Source organism: Drosophila arizonae, chromosome 5, assembly GCF_054131065.1.
Source record: "Drosophila arizonae isolate 15081-1271.41 chromosome 5, UAZ_ARI_1.0, whole genome shotgun sequence".
Lineage (NCBI taxonomy): Eukaryota > Metazoa > Arthropoda > Insecta > Diptera > Drosophilidae > Drosophila > Drosophila arizonae.
In genome coordinates, this window is record NC_142925.1 from 10,691,546 (window position 1) to 10,714,540 (window position 22,995).

General features: G+C 37.5%; 3 protein-coding genes and 1 long non-coding RNA gene across 7 annotated transcripts; 1 reads left to right on the top strand and 3 right to left on the bottom strand.

Annotated features, from left to right (window-relative positions):
- Nucleotides 1-38: 38 nt before the first annotated feature.
- LOC108615411 (Linking immunity and metabolism) lies at nt 39-5,206 on the bottom strand. The gene is made up of 4 exons (XM_089469543.1): nt 3,981-5,206; nt 2,898-3,883; nt 2,297-2,828; nt 39-430 (listed from the first exon to the last, which is right to left on the bottom strand). Exons 1-3 carry the CDS (start codon nt 3,993-3,995, stop codon nt 2,792-2,794), a joined length of 1,038 nt encoding a protein of 345 aa, XP_089325669.1. The 5' UTR covers nt 3,996-5,206; the 3' UTR covers nt 39-430; nt 2,297-2,791.
- A 763-nt stretch (nt 5,207-5,969) lies between these two features.
- Nucleotides 5,970-20,474, bottom strand: spin (lysolipid transporter protein spinster). Of its 3 annotated transcripts, none has more exons than XM_018009879.2 (9): nt 19,636-20,474; nt 12,121-12,478; nt 10,997-11,323; nt 10,138-10,399; nt 8,089-8,187; nt 7,902-8,027; nt 7,688-7,832; nt 7,359-7,567; nt 5,970-6,927 (listed from the first exon to the last, which is right to left on the bottom strand). In XM_018009879.2, the coding sequence occupies exons 1-8, from the start codon at nt 19,958-19,960 to the stop codon at nt 7,437-7,439; spliced, it is 1,773 nt and encodes a 590-aa protein (XP_017865368.1). In that variant the 5' UTR covers nt 19,961-20,474; the 3' UTR covers nt 5,970-6,927; nt 7,359-7,436. The 3 variants fall into 3 exon arrangements, with proteins under 3 accessions (XP_017865368.1, XP_017865367.1, XP_017865369.1); XM_018009878.2 differs by lacking the exon at nt 10,138-10,399 and adding an exon at nt 10,599-10,860; XM_018009880.2 differs by lacking the exons at nt 7,359-7,567; nt 10,138-10,399 and adding an exon at nt 10,599-10,860 and having other exon boundaries at nt 19,636-20,472.
- Nucleotides 18,561-20,031, top strand: LOC149268475 (uncharacterized). Of its 2 annotated transcripts, none has more exons than XR_016270204.1 (2): nt 18,561-18,733; nt 18,804-20,031. It is a non-coding gene; the product is annotated as an uncharacterized LOC149268475 (long non-coding RNA). The 2 variants fall into 2 exon arrangements; XR_016270205.1 differs by having other exon boundaries at nt 18,561-18,729.
- On the bottom strand, nt 20,246-21,470 carry LOC108615416 (uncharacterized). Its single transcript, XM_018009889.2, has 3 exons — nt 21,245-21,470; nt 21,017-21,184; nt 20,246-20,965 (listed from the first exon to the last, which is right to left on the bottom strand). The coding sequence occupies exons 1-3, from the start codon at nt 21,468-21,470 to the stop codon at nt 20,715-20,717; spliced, it is 645 nt and encodes a 214-aa protein (XP_017865378.1). The 3' UTR covers nt 20,246-20,714.
- Nucleotides 21,471-22,995: the final 1,525 nt, after the last annotated feature.

Sequence of the window (22,995 nt, forward strand, 5' to 3'; positions counted from 1 at the left end):
ATATACTATAAATCATATACCATACATATAGACAAAAATAAAATTTTAAATAAAGCAAAACCCTGCTGTTTATTAAAATAATTTAACATAGTATATTTAGGAATATTTCAAAAAAACAAAATCTTTTTCTTTTCTTGTTTCATAGACCTGCATATGGAAACTTCATATAACTTAACAGTCCGAAGCCACATTGGTCCAGTTAATACCGCAGAATAAAATAAATTCAAATCCAAATAACGTATTGTTCCAAATAATAGTATTGTTCCATGATGATTTCGTATGAAGCAATTCCACGCTTATCAAATTAAAACTCATGTCAGTGTGACTATCATTTGTTGATTCTGAATTCCAGGTACTTATTTGTTGAGTTAATATAAATTAGTTAATCTCGTTAAATGATTATAAGCACGCATCCCAACTGAGTCGATTTCTAAAAAATAAATAAGATTGAGTTTTTCGTAAATTAGAAATTCACGATATACGTTACGGATTAAAGAAAGGTGAACGCGGTGCATATTTTGGTTTCGCTGATATTATACGTGTGATTATCTTGAGTTCCTTTTGTATCGGAGGCTGTGCTGTGCCATCTTTAACACTGTGTGCCATTTGTTTGTGCTTTTCCAAGTAATCAGAACCTATGTAAATATCACTACACTTATCGCACTTGAATCGATTTCCAGCCTCGATCTCTTTTTTGATCAGATGTGTTCCATGAAAGCGTTTTATGTGCTTCTTCAATTCCTCCTCGGAGCGTAAACCCCTGCCACACACATCACAGTTGTAATATTTCAGAGCTGTATTTTCAGTGATCTCTATGGAATGGTTTTGTAAATGATCCTGCAGCTCATCAATGTCCGTGTAAAGTTTCTGGCAAAGAAAACACTTTATGCCATATTCATAAGGATCGGTCTCCTCATTTTCCATTTCGAATTGACCACTTGAGATGACAATTTGATTTATCGAATTCGATAACAATTTTGAGCGCAGCCCGTCGAATTGCGTCTGCAATGGAATCAGTGTTCTAAATCAATCAATTATGCTATACACTTATAGAGTTTGAACTCTTATAATTATACCAAACTTGGGTGTATATTGAGCTCCATACTGCTGCCAAGTCCTTATATTATATTGATCAAATGCTTAGGTTGTGTAATGTTTTCGTGTAATTGCGAATACAGCTGAACGAACTATTCCGTAGCTCTGTTCTCGTCGCCTGACAGATTAGAACTGCGCACAAGACTAACGGAGCCGCATTGCAAGCGATAAGAGCTGCTTACTTGAGCCGTTAAATGTTTTTTTTTTTTTTTTGTGAGCCTGTGCCTGTGGTTGGTTGTGTGTGTGTGCGTATTTTGGGTAGAAAATGTGTGGATAAAGGAGGCACTTGAAACGGGAATATGACCACCAGCAAGGGTTTTTTTTTAAATCTATTTTTACTGGTCAAATAACTGTGAGCAGATGTATGCATATACATACATATGCTTGTGTATCTTATTTTAGTTATTTTCAAATATCATATGGTAAGCGTATTTCATCATATTCCAAGCGGATTTCTTTAACGGAATTTTAGAATGTGCCATGTATATACACATACATACATACATATGTATGTATTTGTGTTTATGTGTATATCTATATTTTGTTGATTTTATATAATTTTTTTTTATTTATTAATATTATGATTAGTCTGTAATAATACAATCCTATATTATTATCAAATCATCTTTAATTCAATGATATAATTAACAACCAAACGATCATTTTGGATATTTCAGATTCCTCCTTTATGCATAAATATTTAAATGTCTGTATGTATTGACATTTCTTTGGCAAGAAAGTATATATACATACATACATACATATTTAAATTCGTTGCCAAAATTTCTATAGCTATGTAAGTCTATTACAAAATTGGTATAATTATAATTATGAATTGGCACTCACAATTCTTGAAAGAATTTGATTATCCAATATTTTCTTGTTGTATTTAAAATTTTCCGTTGTCCTTATATTTAAGTAAAGCCGAGTATTTCATATAACACGCAACATATATGTATTTCATAAGAGTTGTGTGATTATGATATGATTGTGCTATTTCAAAAATTCAAAATTCTTAAAAAGAAAAAAAAAAATCCGTAAAAATGTTCTGCTTCTTTTCATTTAAAAATGATTGACAGTTCTTAATTTTTTTTTTACTCTCGTTTATCTTATAGCAAAAATTAAAGCCAAATATTTCATCGATCACGAAACAAGTATTACACAACACAAGATATATGGATATTTTGTAAACTATACTTACTGAAATTAGATTAAGTTTTCCCGTCGCTGTTGTTGCTCCGTTGGGGCTCAGATATCAACTGAATGACTTTTAAATGTAATTGGAATTGTAATAACTTTTTCTGCCGATTCAGCAAAAGGTTTGAGTTTCCTTTTAAACGAATAAGTAATGCTGAGCCTGCTTTGTTTATTATTTTTGCGCAGCTCGAATTTCGTAGCCTTTTGCAAATTTTGCCTTATCAACAGAGTGTCTTACAACACTTATTTCGAATTGCCTTTTCGAAATTCAGCACAATTTGAAAATATTCAAGTGATTGTGCGAAAGCTTATCAGCTTATTTATGATCATAAATATTATAATATTAATACTATATAAAGACACATACATACATGTCTTATGTAGGTATGTGCGGCAGCTATGCTGTCCAGGAATATTTTTAAAAGATAACCTTAAACGTATTTCACAGAGAAATATTAAATGTTAACTTAGGTATTCAAATTTATAAATACGTATACATCTATTCTATATAAGCATCATTGTCGATCCAGAGGTTACTGAAAGATAACGATTTCATTTTTGTTTTTAATGACTTGAATTCAATTGTAGATTGCTTGGACACTCACGGATTGAAGTGGGGAGAACGCAGTGGGTATTTTCGCTTTGTAAGCGGTTTCATAGTAGGATTCTGCGTCTCTGATGCTGCGGATGTATCAGGCGGCAAGTACTTGGACGCTGTCTCTGTGGCCGGATTGTAGTTGGCTGCGGCAACGGCATTAAACATTTTTGTGCTCCAGACACAACGTTGCGGCTTTTCGGAACTTGATACAGACGGCGTAGTCTGCACAGCCTCGTCCAGCGGATTTGTGCAATGTTGTGAGCCGTGCTTGTAGCGGATGTGCTTTTGGAGGAAACATTCGCGCTTGTAGCTCTTCCGGCATATATGACATTTATACGACGTTCCGGCCCACCATCTACCATGGTTTTCGTTGGGATGTTGTGTGTGATACAGGCGCTGATGCAGCTTCAAGGATGCTTTGCAGATGTACAGTTTGCCGCACTTATCGCAGGCGACTTGAGTCGTTTTCACCTGTTGCGGCTGTTGTTGCTGTTGCTGTGGCTGTGGCTCTTGTGACTGCGGCGGAGCGTCCTCAACAAATCCGTTACGATTGCCTTGATCAGTGGCAAAGGTTGGAGGAAATGGATAGAGATTGGGTACATGTGTAGCGCCTTGCCGTAGGTGTATGAGTAATTGGCTGGCATGCATAGTCAGGTGGTCACGCAGTTGTTTGATATCATGGAATGGCCGCTTGCACAGATAACAGGGTATTTGCACCTCAAAGTTTGAGTTGGGGCATGTATTCTGTGTCAGCATAGCTGTCAGGATGGGCATTTGCGTGTGTTGCGTGTGCGTCTCCTCTGGCGATAATGGTGGCGTGGCCAATAAGGAAGCCATTGTGTCCGCATTTTGATTAGGACTCCACTTGGTGTCGATAATTGTCTGTTGGCCCCCAGGTGGAAGTATGGTACCGATATACTCTACATCATCATCGCTTTCATCGTTGTGCAGCGTTGAAGCGGGACTTTTGGGCAATTCGAATTTTGTGTTCACCTGCATTCGAATATCCAATTTAAACGTTTACATATTTAAATATTTGTACACTTGTTTGACTGTCATAAATTAGCTATGGATAATTGTTGAAACTTACAGGTTGGTAATCCATCTTATTAAAATGTAATCTAATCGCACCAAATTCCTTTAATTCAATTCAATTATCGCCAACTCCTTATTCACCTACTACATGAGAAATGTACTCGAGCTGTACTCATCTAGAAACTTCACAACGAACTGAGCTCGGCGTTTCCTCATTTGGTCTCTTATATATTTCACACACATGCACACACACACACACTGGCATACGCAAATTTACTCTCACGCTCGGACAAACATGCTCGTAGCTCAACAGAAATTCAACGCATACATATACATATTTATGTATGTATGCATTTGTGTGTGTCAATGATCCAAGACGTATTTTTTTGCTTAGTTGTCTATCCTTGCTTTATCTATTATTTCTGCGTTCGTTCTCTCGTGCTTGAAACGAAGACGGTCTACAGAGCAAGAAAACTAAAATTGTCACACACACACACCATGGTAGCTGTTATTTTTATTGCTCTTTGCCAAATTATGTATGTATTATGTATACATACATACATATATGAAAATATGTATGTTTGTATATATATACATATGTATGTATACATATGCAAATTATTATTTAAGATTTCTAGATTTACTTTTTCCTTTTGAGCATTCGCCACAATGCACACATACATGTATGTACATATGTTTATATGTGCATGCATATTTATGTATGTACATACATATTTATATATGTATGTATGTGTATATTTTGAGTTGAGTTTATTCAATATTTTCTTTGAGAGTCAAGTGCTCTTTATTTGATCGTCAAAGCACAACTGCTCTGAACTCTACTTTAATGTAAATTCTAAGCTCTGTTTCCGTCTTATTCGTATTTGTATACAAGATAAACCGAGGACAGCGGAAGGCAGTTTCTAAAAGTGAAGCTGTGATATTGCTCATTTGGTTTCTGCGTTGAAGAGTGCAACTGCGGCTGTTGCCATATACAATTTGAGAGCCCTAGAGAGCTAATAATTGTCACTTTTCCTATGGCACTTTGTTCATAAAATACATGAATTCCCACTTTAGTCATTTGGGCTCATTCATGGTAATAGGAAGTGACGCTAATGGCGTAGCTCGCGCACTGATTACGTTAATCGGCATTGACATACAGCTGGTTGCTATGACACTGCGGAAAGCTAGCTCTCTTAGAGGATACATACAGACATAAAAACGATTCGTCTGCATATTTATACATACATACATATGTATATATTTACATTAACATGTAAATATGTAGATGTGCATGCAAAATGCATTTAAATACTTATTGTATAAGAGATGATATCTATTTATAGAAAATAGTGCATACATTTAAGCGTAATATTTAAGCTCGCAGTCGTATAAGATTTCAGCAAAGCCATGAATGTAAATGTTCATATGTATTTACATACATACATATGTACATAAGTATGCCCATATGTGTTTATGTCGACGCAGGTACGCGACAGTTATTGTTTTAATGCACACACTAGCACGTTTGTTTGAGAGTCTGCAGGCAAAGAGGAACAGTAAGCGCGATATGAATTATTAATGCGCAGCAAAGATTAAGAGAGTGTGACGTCACACCTGTTGGTTGATAACAAGCTATGCATTGACTCAGCAGCCAAGGCATTTGAAGGATTTTGTTGTGAATGAAAATAGAATCTAATTAATTCATGTTCCAGCATGTTATATGTATGTACATACATATGTATATACACACACAGAATAAACAATGCTGAGTATGCTGCATGTTATCTTCCACTAAGTAATAAAAATGTCATCCCTTAGCTGATAAGATTGTAAAATGAGATTCGCTAAGGACTAAAAAGGGACACTTATGTAAACATGTGTGGATGGTAAAAATGATCCTTCCAGTTCTTGGAAGTAATTTTAAGATGCTCATGTTAGGTACATATATAAGACTAGAATTTTAAGTAAATAACGAAGTTCAAATCCTGAATTCCGTAAATGTAGAGGTGGTTTTATTTATGAGAGATAAACAAACATTCAATTTGTGTATTTCATATTTAATTTTTTATTTATTTCTTGTTCTTTAGTGTTTCAGAAAAATTTGTTAAACGAACTAACTACGATTACAATTTATATATAATTATATATGTATACATCTTGATAAAACATATCTATATATATATGTATATTTAGAGCGTTTAGGCTAATTGCTTATAATTTATGGCCGTGTATTAAAATATTTACAGTTCTCATTTGTAGCCCAATTAAATTTTCCGTATGCCTGAGATAAACGAGAGTTTAAAACAAAATTCCAATGCTCTTAACTATTTACAATATATGTATATGCATATATTACTATAATATGATGTTAAATTCTAATTAGTCGCTTGACATAAAATTAAAGCTACTGAATATCGGTAATTTAAATCGATTGCGTGCATCGACTTTTACATTCTCAGTTAATTAAACTAAGCTATCAAATGATATATGTATGTATGTGTTACAAAGTGTTCACTGTAGTTGCATCTACATATGTATGCCTGCACCCACATAGTAGTGTGTATGTATGTGTGTTATGTATATTTGAGTGTGTGTGCGTGGGTCTGTACATATACATATATATGTATTTATGTATAGGAACATGCGCCCTTATATAGAACATATTGCTTATGCTCCTCAAGTGCCTTAGAAACAAATAATAAAAGTGAGGGATAAAATGAAAAAAAGAAGCTAAAATACATCAAAAATACATGTTTACATAACATTTATGCATATCTATTCCAATGCATGATGATTCGCTGATGATTTCGTATAAAACATACGTATATAAATAAAATTTTAAAGATGATACTCAGTCAGTGCCATTTCACACAGAATCCCTTCGCGCTGGGTGTGTAACAAAGCTTCCCGGATCGGCAGATATTAGGCATTGTTAGTGTTGCTCTGCGCCTGCTGCTGCTGCTGTTGCCGTTGCTGCTGGCGTTGCTGCTCGCTGTATTCTGTAATATACACAGGTATTGAAATTAATATGAATTTTCATTGGAAATGCAATCAATTGATGTTATAGAAAGGACAGTTAAATTAGACACAGGTAAGGCGACGCAAATCGGAACAGTCAAAGCAAATTACGAGTAAATCAGCAAATCTAAACGAACGAACAAACGGAACGAACGGGTGAGCTAGTGTATGTGTGTGTGTGTGTGTGTGTGTGGGAGAGAGAGAGAGTGGGTGGCTTATCTGTGTGTGAGTATAACTCTCCCTCGCGAATGTGTCTGTGGATGTAGCTGTATTTGTATTTGTGTGCGATTATGAGAGCCTTATGTCAAATGCTGAATTTGCGCTCCAAACATTAATTTTTGTTAGTTTCTTTAGCCTCACACAAACGAAACCAAAGACAAACAGAATTTGGAAATTTTGATTCAACACCTACCGAACTTTTTATATTTATTTATTTTGATTTCTTGTGTGGCTATTGTACGTTAAGAAAACCCTAGTTTAAAGCCTCTGCTCACGCGCGCTCTCGCAAGGCAATGTCTGTGTAATTGGCCAGGTATTCGGCATCGAAAAGTGTTTTCGAATAGGTGGGATTGGGCGCCAAACTCAAGTCGTTATTGGGCGCCAATCTCAAGTCGTTGTCAGCTGAGAGGGGGGCGCCGAAAAGTTAGTTTAGAGACGCTTGACTAGCCACTCATACATACATATACATATATATGCCACTATATATGTGTATATGTGTATAAATATATGTTTAATGCTTACCCAGAACAGAGGCTGTCGCTCTAGACTTGTCCTTCACAATGTAACAGGCGGTGATCAGGAAGAAGACGCCGCCCAGCACCTCAACAAAGGTGGTGGAGAACAGCGAATACTGCAGCGATTCAAAGGTGTAAACATCCTCAGCCGACTGCAAAGTTACAATATAAATAAATTCAAATAATAGCATTACTATAATAGAGCTTTATAGCTAACTTACCCTTGCGCGTAGTGTTTCTGTGACGATTTCTGTGGCGTTTTCCGCCAATTGGGACATACTTTTTAAAACATCGCTATCAACGGTCCTGGACTGTGCCAGCATCTTGTTCTTAATGGCTGTCGATATCTGAATTAATACGTACAATATTAATATACAAATTCTATATGTATAGATTTCAATTACTTACAGCGCCCACCAGGTACGGACTGCCGGCATCTCCCAGTGCATGGGATGCGAGGATTTGGACCGCTTCGGCTGTGGAGCGACGCATCGGCACAACCACGTACTGCGTAAGGGTTAAGAGTTTGGTATTTTAGTATTTTCTATTTCGTTTGCTACACATAAACAAGCAAGCAGTATTATCAACAAGAACAACAACAACAATTAGAACAAAATTAAGCTTAAGCAATGTGTGTACAGTGCGTGCGTGTGTGGGTGTGTGCAAAGCTTACAATAGATGGCGCCACGTCCGAGAAAGTGTGCGTGTCTCAGCTATTTGGTTCGTGTCACCAATTACATGCATCGCCCCATGGGAACAGCTGATGTGCGCACGTCTGGGAACAGTACTGAACGCTCGACCAACCGACCGACCGACCGACTGACCAAAACTTGACTGTGGCAAATTGTTGTCTACATTTTTTACAAATTTACAAATTTGGTTCTTTTTAACTACTTTAACTGTTTACTGTTATAGCAAGTGTAGTGTGTGTGCATGTGTGTTTGTGTGTGTGTGCGTAACTACATAAAAAAGCAAACAAATATCTACGTCAAAAACTACATTTTGGCACTGGTACAAAAACAATTTGATTTTCATTTTATACCTATTGAAAAAAGGTAATTAGGATATAATGATTTTGAGAAAATTTGTGCAACAAACACCAAAAGTAAAGCGTATATATATTATTTGATTAGGTTGACAACCTGAGTCAATTTAGTGCACAGGGTATCTCGTAGTCGAGCAGTCTCGACTCTCGTTTTGCATTACTGCGTGAATACAATTAGCATTCGCTCCGTTGCCAAAGCGGAACTGTTCTCAAAATACCAAAAATAGATCAAAAATAATTATATAAATATAAAACCTGAAACTTGTGGCACAGTTTAAAAGTGTGCGACGAGGTTGCAGCATAATGAATATTACACATTTGATGACACTTGATCCAAAGTAAAAGTGGAACGTGATGTGTCGAGAAAGAGATATACACATATTAATGTATAACAAGGCAAGGCAATTCGGGCTTTAATCAAACCTTTTTTTGGGGGTTGCAGTTGCCAATTTGGCAGTGTGAAGTCCCCTTTTCATACAACACCCTAGGGGATTTGGGGTTACTGGGGGATGCTGACAGGGCGACAAATGCCCTCAGGCAATTCGAGCATTAGAATGCAAGAAATGAAAGCAATAACGACATTTATTACATGTCTAAGGATATGCAGAGTTATGCACTTCAAGAGATTGCTTTAGAGATGCCTTCCCGAAGCGAGGGTAAGAGACCAGAACCGTATTATAAATGTATTTGATTAAATTGTATGATAAAGGACTTTAAGGACTTGTGTTGTGGCAAAGGACTTTGAGAAGATTAAAGATGCAGCCAACCACCTTATGACATGGGATAGAATATCAGAGAGGGCTCTTATCTGAATGAGTTACCAACACCAGAGAGAGATGACAATATAATGGCATAAATATGAAGGTTTATACTTGATAAGAAAGCGAAACGAGACATGGAATAAATTAGGCGTAGCGTAAATAGACATATATATATATATATATATATATATATATATAATCTATTTGATTTACTATATATTATATTGCTCTATGTCTCGTGTCGCATCCTTATCAAGTATCATATTAACCTCTGAGTTTTATGCCAGATGCTAAATAGCTATACAAGCGATGTTTGCAGATAATACAAAGTTTAACTTAAAGACAAACACAAAAAATATATATAAATACAAAGCAGAGAGTGTGTGTGCATGTATGTGTGTGTGTGTCTATGTTACAACAGTAAAAAGTTAATAATACGACTAATATTACATTACAAATTGTGCAAGATTAGCAAAATCAAATAAAATGGATAAATAAAGATGAAGATAAAGATCAATTATCCATTATCTATTATCCACCATCTATAGTGATTTGTGTGGTTGGATTTGTTAGGAAGTTTTTGTTTGTTGAGAGAGAGAGAGAGATACGAAATAGAGGACGAGCCGTAGAGATGCGTCGCCCGATTCTTACCAGCAATATGTCCGCAACAATTGCCCAGTTCAAGTTTATAGCTACTTGGCCGAAAAACATTAATACATAGGAGGCGACCGTATACTTGGAGATGGCCAGGCAGGCGCCGGTCAGCAGGGGGGCGCTGAGCAGGAGGCCGCCGGCACAGATGAGGGGATCGGCGGCCTTATTGTGCTTCTTTATCGCCGTCGACAGTACTGAGCCCAGCGGCACGCCCACCAGCCCGGCGGTCATTGTAATTAGCCCAAACACATATGACACACTAAAGTTTGTTTGTTTTAGCCAGGTTAGGATGGGAGAGGCAGGATGGATAATGGAAGGCAGCAGAAAAAGTTGAAAAGGTTAGCAAACATTGGCAATGGCAATTGGATTATTAACTTGTTCTAGTTGTTGTTGTTGTTGTTGCTGTTGTTGCTTTTGTTGTTACTGCTGCTGCTGCTGTTGCTGCTGTTGCTGCTTACCAGCAATATATCGGCCACAATGGACCAGCAGAGATTGAGCGCCACCTGCGCCAGGAACACGAACAGGAAACAGAGCGTCCCATTGCTGCGCGCCATGACCAGGCCGATGAACACCATCGGCGCCGATATGAACAGGCCGATGCCGCATATGTAGGGATCACAGTTGGCGATGCGCGTGCGATAGTATTGGGCCAGGGCCGAGCCCAGCGGGACGCCGATTAGGCCGGCGGCCATGGCGACCAGGCCGAACTTATACGAGATGCTACAACAACAATGCGATGATGATGGTGATGCAACAACAACAAATTTGATCAGTGTCAGAATTCAGTAATTCAGCTAGAGGATAAAAGAAAATCTCGACTGCGTCTTGCACTGCTTCATCGGTTTTTGGAACTTACTCTTCTTGCTTGAGATTCTCGTTGCCCGGCTGCATCTTGAGGCCAAGATGAATGTAGTTGGGTCCCCACCAGGCCAGGGCGCCGGTCACAAAGGCGACACAGGTGAAGCCAGCCGTGGACAGCACGAAGGAGCGATTCTTCAGTAGATCCTTGAGCTCCACACAGAAGCTGGCACGTTCCACCTGCTCGACGCCTTCGCTTTCGCCACGTTTCGGATCCTTCAGCATCGAGAGCAGCACTACGGCCGTAACGCCCAGAACGGGCGTGACACGCAGTGCCCAGCGCCAGTCGTGAGCCAGTTCCGCCGTCGTTGATCCCACAATATAGCTGCGGGTGCATCAAATATGATTAGTAACAACATAAGTGGCAAGTGGCATGTGGCATGAGGCATGTGGCATGAGGCAGCATAGGGGCCTGCCTGCATTGGCTGCCAATTGACTGAGAGATTCTAGCAATTGACCTCACTTAAGCGCTGTGCGCCCTAATTGAGTTTAAATTCACGTTTGATTTCACGACTTTCTATAAATAACCAACAAAATAAAACCAACTAAATTTATGCACAATTAAACTTTCAACTGAACCCCAAAAGGTGAACGAATGCACACAAGCCGATAGCCGAGAATTGGCGCCGCTTTCTCACGGCTGCTGCTGCTGCTGCTTTGCGAGCGATCTTTGCACCGATCGAGCCGAGCAAACAGGCCACAGCTCCGACTCAGACGATGGTCTGAATGATCTGAATCAGCTGATCATGTGAGATAGTTTAGCCCAATTCCAACCCATGTTAATCACGTGAATGTACTGAAAGGGATTTTAACATGCCAACTGTACTAAAAGTTAAGCAAGACCGCCCTAGTCGGGCGTGACCAGCAGATATCCTGCAGAAGCTGCAAAGCTGATACTTCAATGAAAATATAACTATGCAAATTGTATAATATAATATGAGATATAATTTTATAGCAGATTTTCGATAAGGATCTGATTCGTTAACATTTTTACATACAGACAAACGGACAAGGCTACACCGACTCAGCTTGTCGCCTTGAACAAGACTAAAATATAATTTATGGGTTCTGCCACGCCTCCTTCGCACTGTTAGATATATTTTAATAAAATGGCAAACTTACCCAAGTCCAGAGCCCACTGGTATGGCGAAATAGAAGAGCGCCAACATTTTGGAACGCATGCTGTCCACAAACAAATCGGAGATGATCGTTGGCGCTATGGTGCTGTAGGAGGCTTCGCCGATGCCGACCAGAGCGCGGAATGTTATGAATCCGGCAAAAGTCTGCATGAATGAGCCGAACAATGTTGTTGTAGACCATAGAGCCACGCCCACAACCATCAACCAACGACGCGAATACCGATCGCCCATATAGCCAAAGAGCGGCGCGAATACCATATAAGACAGTACGAAAACTGTCTGTAATAGGCCAGCAGAATCATTGTCTATGGCAAAGGTTTTCTTTACGTCCGTCAAAACACCTGGAAGATTAGAGAGAATGAGAGTGAAAAAGATTAGATTCTCTGGTACTAGATATATTAGACGGTATATAAATCTAAATGTTTCCATTTGCGATAAGCTCGTGATTATTTAATGTGCCGCACATGTGTTGCAGCAGCTCCTGTTAATTGGTTAAGTAAATCTAACAAACATTTATTTAAACTCTTACGTAAAACGGCTGCCGGTTTACAGTGTAAAATGTTGTAAGCTAATAATACTCATGATTTTATGAACAGCTTTTAACATTGAGCAAACTAGTTTTCTCTGTTTAATTGTAACATTAACAGCGCTAATATCAAAAGACATGTTATAATAACATTTAGAACAATTCATAATAGAGGAAAGAAGTTCTAAAATGCAAAGGAGTGCTGTTAATGTAAATAACAATTTTGCAGCATTTAGCACAAATGACAGTTATATGCTTAAGAGATCTAAAACGTTGTAAGCTCTAAAAATTCTCCTGTGTCGCTGCTTAATTAATGAAATATTGCTGACACATAGACATGTTGTTATTTAGTGACAATGAATCATCTTATTTTTAAGTTACGAAATGTAAACAAAATTTTCAGAACTAGACTAATGAAATTTACGTTTTGGCTGACGCAACTATTTTCCATTATCACTTCTTAGCCAATGCCAACAAATAAGAAAAATAATGATAAAAATAATCTACGTTTATTTACTTTATTTTTTTTTTTTTGGAACAGCTGATTGGCCGCTGATAGCGCGAAATCCGGAATCAAAAAGAAAATAATTAAAATATTAAAAAAAAAAAAAAAAAAGCTCTCAGACATTCTTTGCATATTACCAACTGATTATCTCATGCTTGTGCACATATTTAGAATGCAAATAATATGGACGGATGTGCAAGTCACTAATAGCTATCATTTGATCACCCGATCACCGACACGACCTAGTCAATAACTGTTCAATGCATTTCCTACTATTTGACGGGGCCGCCGCTAGCATTTAACGGCAATGTGCACTATGGATCCGTTGCGGCCCCAACAGCAATCCAAAATAAACACATCAAAATTCAAAGCTGATCTGTGGCCAAAAAAGTACGACAAAAGGGGGCGGTAGGAGCGCAACGAAGGGAAGGTCGCTAGCGCCGGTATTCGAAAAAGCGATACATGGCCGAAAACGCTCAACAAGTGGAGACCGAACGAAATGAGGAACAACAACAACAAGAACCAAATAGCCGAATAGCCGAATGCGACGCTCATACGTGGCACGAAGTCAAACGAAGTGAAGTGAATCAGCAAGCCGCAAATGTTCGGCTGACGCTTTATGTTTGTTTTATTTTTTTCTCATTTTATTTTCTGGGTCTTTTGAACATTTCGCTGCTGAGAAATTTATCGTACGATGTTTTCGACCAATCAGCGCGTTTGTTTAGCCAGTGACGTAATGGTGTGCGGCCGCCAGCGGAGCTACTACCACGCGATAAATGCAATGTGGGGTGTGTAAAAGTTTTGTAAACAGCTATGTGGAGTGCATGAGTGTGAGTGTGAGTGTGAGTCGGAGACAACACTCAGTGAGAGGCTATATTCGCAAGGCTTGGGTTTGTTTATAGCTCGACAACCGCATACTGCAACTGGAGAGTGGGAGAGAGAGAATGGGGGAAGGGCGAGACAAGATGTCGCGACAAATGCTTGTGCGTTCGATCGGGAATTTATTTTTGCCGGTTATAGAAACTTGTGTGTGTAATTTTAGAACCAGTTTCGTTGTTTGCTCTCTCGCGCGTTCTCTCTCATTCTCCTCTCTTCTGTTCTCTTCTCTTTCCGTGACGTTCGGATAGACTAGACTGCCAGCTAGTAGCAGTTACTTATTGAGCGGCAGTTTGTTGCCAAGAATGGGTGCTGCACATGGTGGAACGACGCTCTGCCTCATTAAAATGAATGAAAAGAAGAAGAAAACAGAAAAAGTTGTTACTAACTTGAAAGCGATTGTGATTGGCCTTGAAAAATCGCACGATTTGCAACCTGTAGTACGACAAGTCTGAGATGTATTTTTTTTTAACCAACATTAACTGACATTGTTAATGCACCGTTTATATTTTTTGTAAATTTGAATTTTTTTTGGGAAAGCTTGCTTTTCACATAATGTACACATGTATGCCACTTTCTTTTGTACGATGGAGAAAAAGAAATCGTTTAAAATATGCCCGCATCAATACACAATACACAAAAGTAAAGTCTTAGGCACTCACACAAACAGACATAACAGCACACCCACACTAGCACAGCCTCTCTTTCAAGTGTTCACACCTCTAATTGAATGTGAGCTTGAAGCCATGCCGATGATTTTACTCTTTTTGTCGCTCTTGTCGCTTTTGTCGCCGATTCCTGCCTCAGGTCATTGACATAGACAACAAAAATGACGCTAAAAATAATGCAAAAAAATGCAGCAAAACCAAATCAACGTCAACATTTTACACGTTGTGCCATGCGCAAGCCGACGACAACAGAAGAATATGCATATGCAATAGAACAAACAATAAACAGAAAGATTTGCCGACGCCTGGCTCAAAGCTAAAGGTTTACAGTGCCTCAGCATATGTCTGATATATGTATGTCTGTTTGTGTGTGTGCTCAGCCCTTTGAACTAGCTAACGGATCACCATAAAAGAGTGTTCACATTTAATGTTATTGTAAACATATGTATGTAAATGAACAGAGTCACGGAGTGTGACCAGTTGCACAAAATGTTCAAATATTTAATCACCTAATTAAAGTGAACCTTTTATATTTAGCTGTCAATGGAAAAATACTTTAATTAAAGAAATATTTCATATTGCTTGTCTCTTTTGCTCCATTTACCAAGCCCCACAAATGTCACTGTCGATAGATTAATAATAAGTCTTCTATACCAAGCCCCTTTTTTGAAGTCTTTATGAGCTATGATTCTAGAATCTCATTTATTGTTTTATGATAATTTCCAGTCGTATCTTCATAGCTGTTAAACGTGATATAACTGTATATATATTTCAATGTAAATATTTCCCCTTTCGATAGCTTTTATAGTGAAATTGATAAATGCATAAAATGAAAGTTTCATTTCTTTTTACATGGGAATTTACCAAATAATTTGTTAAAACTGAATTCAACAAATTGTTATGCAAAAAGAGATTTGAAAAAAAAAAAAAAACACCAAAAATGTTAAAGATATATATAAAGACGAAATTTGAACAAAGAAAACATCACGTAATTTTCTAGTATAAACGATTTGGCTAAACATGCGACTAACTTTTTAGTAGATAATACCAAAAATAAATAAAGGAAAAGAAAGAAAATGCCAAATGCATGCAAAGAAACTGCTGACAATTATTGTACTTGGCATTATTTTTGCTTTTATTTTATATATAAATATATATATATTTTTTTTTGGTGTTGGTTTTTGAATTGGAAAGTGGCCAAGAAATTACGTAGCAGCCAGTGGTGGCCTGTTTTACAGATACATAAATATATGTATCTATATATGCATAAGTGTATATATTTTACTTTAAATTGGCATTTCAAAAGATACCAAATGAATGTTTTACATATAGAACAAAGTTCAATGCATGTGAATATACATATTTATTTGTATATACATATATACATATGTATACGCTTACGAAAATATATATATATATATATATATATATATATATATATATATTTGTATATAAATTTAAAAATATATATATCTAATGTATATTGTTTTCAACAACAGCTGACATCAGCAGTTTCTTTATTTATTTATATTTTATTTTTTTAATGTATGAATGAATGTTAAAATTAGGTATGTGAATTACTTGAACAACAACAAACCCGAAAATCAGGCGATAAATTGCGTTAGAAATTTAAAATCACAGCAAATAAACCGCAAAACGTTTTTCATTTTGTTTTTGGTTTATTTCAACATTTTGTAGTTGTTGTTGCTTGAGGTCACGTTGAGCGGCCAACTACAATAATAATAATAATAATGCATAATGCATTATTAGATAAATGCCAGACATCGCGAATCGCGATATATATAACACGTTGAAGCAATGTGGCACATTTTGGCCAACACTTAAATATAATGTTAATGAAGGCGCGAGCGCATTTCGAAATAGATTTAAAAGTGTATGTATATATATACATATATATATATATGCATGTATATATAGCAAATTTTGTTGACTGACAAATTGCTCAAATCGATTCTCACCACGTGCCAACGAGTGCAAACTACGTGCCTCACCTGCAATTCATTTGATTTGATTTACACCCACACACCCACAACCAATAACAGGGCCTTTCATAGAACCAATAATGCCTAATTAGTTGATAACTGATAAGGCTTATCGCTTCACTGCTATCAAGTGCAGGCGCATCCAATTCAATTATTTATGACAAGGTAGCCAAAAACAACAACCAAATGTCCAAGTTAAAATTATAATGATATTGCTGTAAGACTTGTTTATTAACATGGTCGTAACATGCCAAGCAACTGCTGGCTGTAAACCGGAGTAACTTCTACATTAACATCAATTTAATATGTTAAGCAGCTGCTTTGGCGTAATTATGGCTAAACTTTTGCTTTTAGAACATGTTAATTAGTTCGCTGTTAAAAAAGGAACAAATAAATGTTAAACTGATAAGAACACTAATTGCGGTATGAAAAACGTGATTTCATTTTTTTAAATAAACGAAAGTATTAATCGATTTTTAAGTATTTAGCAAATTTAATTGCAAATGAAATTACTGAAATATAATAACTATTTTTCTTAATTATTATAATTACTTATACACTGCTGAATAATTATTCAGATTAGTAGAATTTTTATTGATATTTTTCCACAATTTCAATTGCAATTTTAGGATATAAATTTGGATTTATGTTAGTAAATTCTTACAAAATTAAATCATAAATGCCTTCAATTATTTTCCACATCAACAAGTTAAAATTTTATAAATATTTACATCGATATTCAAGTATAACTCTAGATTTCTGTTCAAAATTTCTTTCCAAATTAAATCGAATCAAAATTCCAAAAATATCTGAAATAATTTCCACATCAATCAATTAACATTTGATAAATATTTGCAAAGATTTTCAATAGTCACTCGAGCAGTAAAATATCTAAAAATATTTCCGAGTGAAAAGTAAATGCTCATTTGACTTATCGATTGATTGCTTTTTATATATGAATATCTAATATATAAAATGCCCATCAAGTGAATATGAATTCACAAATATGGAGAAAATTGTTAACTAATTGGCCCACGCCCACACTTAAAAGAGATATGTATGTCTGAATGCGTGTGATTGTGAATATGAATAAGCGCATAAATGACGAATAATCGTATATCGAGTGTGTTGTTGTCGTCGTTGAGGGGTTTCTTCCCGCATATAACACTTATCGCTCAATTTATATATTTATATGTATGATATATACAATTGTAAGCATATACATATATGTATATAAATATCATTTCCTGTCAGCTTGGTCATGAGTTCCCCTATCCTGATTACTGATTAGAAGAATCGTACGATATTTGCATTTGGTAGCTTATTACAGGCTTTGCAAAACTAATGAAAATTATCTTTGACTTGTTTCATGACATGCGATAAGCAGTTTGGTAGTTAACAGTTTGTCCTGATGTTAAATTTGCACATGTTTATGTTACCTATGCCTGTATAGCTTGCAGTTGCAGTTAACATTAATATGCATGTTAAATAACATTAGCATTCATGTCAGTGCTACCGAACAGCTTTAGCTGCTTGCTGTCTTTCTCATGCGCCCTTCTTTTCATAATGTTATCAATGACAAAAAACTGCTGATCGAGCTCAAGAGTCCAAGTTCATTGTATATGCGTAACGGTAGTTAAATGTTGCAAAAGTCAACTCAGAGGCCAAGCTAAAAAATAAACATGCGAATAAATAAGTATACAAATATATAAGTATATATATTTAAATAATTAATTGGCATTTGGAAGGGTTGCGATCTCTGCTGTGCTGGTTCATTTGAGTAAATTAACAACTGCAATTGGTTTGCACTTTAACATAGGCAACGCAACTCGCTGATTAGCCGTTGCTATAGCCGTCAACTGTTAGTCGTTCCCTGCTATTGCATTGTTGCAGTTGCTGTAAACGAGTTTACTCCTGCTTTGCCCTTACTTGTAGGCGATTGTAAAACAGCAAATGATTCACATAACAATCACGCCACAATAATAGCACTCATCTGTTATACGAGCACACATACGTAGGTATATATTTATATTTATATATATGATAAGTGTTAAATGCAATTGATTGCATTGCGTCTCCTGATTTCAGTGTCGCTGTAAACAATGGAAACTAAACAAATCTATGGAAAATTCTTGTGAATTGGCAATAGAATCAGAAATAAACAGTTATTAAAGGAAATCGAAACTGTATGCTGATGTATACATCTAGAGCTTGAAACGAAACTTGTCGAGACTGGTAAAACCGTTCCGATATACCCAAGACTTACTCTATTTAGTACAATTTTAAAGTGAGAAGAAAAGCTTTAGCGTATCTAATCACGTCAAATGGATTTCAGTTGCTTGTAGATTTCTAACCATTTTGACAGCTGTATATGGCTTTGAAATTTGGTTTGCATCACGCCATATCGGGCAATACGTTTCGCATACAAGTGTTAGATTATAGTTAGAAACAACTGACGAAGTGCCTTACCGATTACTTTGCACCCATTCAAAGTGGTTCCTAGGTGCAAGGAGAACACTAAAAATCTGATTCAGATAAGAAAAGTCCATTAGCGCAGGTTCTACGCTACCAAGCAAATGTAAATACGAATTAGTCAGACGAATGTTTCTCTTAGTTTGTGCGCACAGCACTTAAATTCGGTAAATACGTCAGAGTTTTTAGTATGTTTACATTTATGACGTAACAACAACAAATTAATCGTATATGCTTTGTGCTATCAGTTAGTAGTAGGAAAAATTCAAAAGTAAATCAAGAGAAACACAGAGAGAGAGCGAGATGAGGAGAGAGCTCTAGGCATCCAACTGGTGAAAGTGACGTAGCAGCTAGCAATTAGCGCATCATGCGGGTCACGCTTCTTCTATCGTTGGAATGTGTCACTTTCTGATAGGACAGTCCAATTGGACAATGGCATTGCACTTACCCGCAATTGTGAATCGATCCATGTAGTTGATGAGATTAACAAAGCATAGCACCGATACGGCAAACCATTGTTTACGGGATATACCCGGTCTAGATCGGGGCTCAGGTGCGATGCTAGTTCCGCGTAGATGCTGACGTTCCATAGAATCCGAGTCGGACGAAACGAGCTGTTGTGACGAGTATGTCGGAGGTAACCCGCTCTGAACTAGTTCGGCAACGTCATCATTGCTCCCGCTGCTGCTGCTACTGTTGCTCATCGCCGGATTGTCCATGGCAGCTACGGCAGATGGTAGCGGTTGATAGGCTTGTTGGTTTTTCAGCGACATTCACGTGCCTTGCACTCGTGCACATACACACGCTCACTCACTCACACACGTTGAACGAAAGTTCCTTAGTATGCACGGCACCAAAAAACTTGCAGCAACAAATTTTGTATTTTTGCAATATCTTGCTCTCTCTTTGTCTTGAATACGCGCGCACATACAAGCACACACGCACACACACTCGCGCTTCAACGATGCCGCGTTAAACACACGCGATGCACGAATTTGGAGGAAGCAAGAATGAGAAAAATTGTGTCGGTGGCAAATTTCTATCCGCCGCTCTCTCGCTTCAAATATTTTGGCTACGTTTCAACTCTTGCACAGAAATTAGTTGTTCTTTTTTTCAACTTGGGCACTTATTTAGCCTTTATATTTATAACTTTTATACTTTGACTAATTGAATGCGGTGTTGTTTCTGTGTGCATTTGCGGTGCTTCTTTTTACTATTATTTATAATTATTATTACTATTAGTCACCCGCTGTACGTCCGCACACGTTCAACAATCTTAAACAACTATCGAATCGATGGCATTTCGTAAAACTTAACGAATCACGTACTGTTATTAACAGTCATCGCCTACGTGTAATAAAATATTCTGTTACTTAACATATATCGAATTTAAACTCCGACCAGGTGGCAGCGCTGTGTTTTATAATCGGCGGCATTTTAAAATTTTTGTCTTTTGATGAGTATCGTGTTATTTATTTAAACTATAAAGTGAGTGGTTAATTTATTATGAAATGCTTTTTAGTATGCTCATTCAATATCCATTTCATCAATGCGCCCACGCACACGATTCTTGCGCTTGTGTTTTTTGGTAGGTGGTGGCAAAAAACTCTCAAGAAACTCGATGGTGGTCAAAATGGTCTCTGAACTGACATTGCCAATGTAGTTCTTATCAAAATAGACAACGGGCACTGGCGGTTCCGTTGCTACCAGCTTTTCACAATTACAAGTTTCCTTCTGCTTCTGCGCCTCCAATTCCAGTTCCGTTCCATTAGATTTATCTAAAAATGTTGGTTAAGTAATTGGATTGAATTAGCTAGATATAGACCTACCAAAGATGGGCCGAAAACACTCCTTAACCTGTATCCACTTGGTGCAGAATTGCTTAATAAAACTGTCATTCTGATGAAAGAAACTCTTGGCGGCATTATCCACGCGCGCCTTCATGAAGCCTGGCACATAGGGCCATTTCCCCTTGGCGGCATAGAAACAAATGATATCTGAAAGAGATGGGTATCAAAAGGGAGACACAGCAGCCAGCCAGTCTTCACTGTACTTACAGGGCACATGAAACAGATGGAGAAAAGTGCGCTGATGCTCCAGGCTGGAGATCAGATGGATGCCACCTGGACGTCTGCCCTTCAGGCTGGCTGCACGCGGCTGCATTCGCTTAAAGGGTATCTCCTCCACACGCACATTGTCCAAATAGGCCTCACTAATGGTCAGCAGGAAACTCAGCAGGAAGAGTGGCAAAATCCACAAAACTATTTTCCGTGCCAATTTCATGCTGAACTTGTCGACTCGCACTCGCAACGGCAACTAATGACAGCAAGTGTCGTTGCTGGACTCAAAGGACTCACAGGACTTCCGGAACTTTCGCTTTATTGATTATAATTGTTGACACAAATCGCTGAACTGCTGAACCGCTGAACCGTTGCATGTGCAACACGCCTAGACAGTCCACTGAACTTTGAGCCAAATACTTGAATGGCTTCAATAATAAACAAGTACCCTACCTGGAGTCCAGTCGCGTCTGGTCAGGTCCAATATTATAATATGATCGGCCAAGTGGAATCCAATCGTTGGCGCCATCAATCTGTGCCGGCTCGCAAAAAGTTCAGACAGTCGAGCCAATAAATAAACTCAATTGTTTATTAAATCACAATTCACGCGCATAAATAACAATCACAATTTCTTCGTACTCTACTCAAATGTCAGTTTAGAGCTAACCGTTATACTCTTATTGAAAGTTTTGATATTATTTGAAAATCATGAGTCTTCTTAGACTTTCTTGTGTACCTTGTTTGTCCATATATTTCTTTCTCTATCTATCTACCTTTTTGCACTTCTTTCGATTCAGTCCATTTTTTTAATATTTGTTCTGTCTATACCAGCATCCTTCCGTCCGTCCGTTTTTCTGTCCAATCGTCTGCCCGTTTATCCATCCTTCCGTCTGTCTATCCATCTTTTCGTTGCTCGATCGTTCCTCCTCATGTCCGCCTGTTTATCTATCCGTACGTCTATCCTTCCGTTGAATAGTCTATCCATCCATCCTTCTGCTAGAAGTCCAGCCCAGTCCAGTTGGTCCAGTTGGTACTTTTACTCCTTTATCCAACCGTCCGTTTGTCCTTTTATCAGTTTCTCCCTAAGTTTTTATCTCTTCGCCTAAAATCTCTGCCGTTTGTCCGAACGTCCGTTTCACTTTTACTATTATTTAAACACAATTAGTTGATTAAAACTGTATTAAATTAATCTGAACTTTAGCAGACTTTGGTATGACTCAGAGTATTTCCGCTTCGACTTGCCTTGAATAGTCGCTCTCTAGCTGGTTCCTCTATGTTTGTATTAATGGGCGGCAGGTGTCGGTTGACGTATACGCAATGTGAGACTCGTTTTTTGCCTTAGTTTAGAATATTTTTATTTATTTTTTATTGCCATTTAGCGCCTGAATGGGTCTATTCCAGTGGCACGCCCCCCTCTTTGTTGTAGTGCATTGCAGCGTGTTGGAGGCTGGCGAGCCAGCCAATGGGGTTAGCAATGAATCAATTGAGCAATCAATTCAATCAATTCGTCAATTCAATCATCCGGCTTCGGTTGAAAGAAAGCCTCAGACGCAGCTTGAGATCGGATAGCTCGTCGCGAATATGCTAATGAATGTTAATCAATCACAAGTCAATAATTATATGACGTTTGAATAAAGGAGAACAACAACAACAACAACGAAAGTGGCAAAAAAAGTGAACTGATCCAAATACATACATAGTATTTCGATTTACAGATATATGCAGTGAATATCTCAGCAGCTAATGCA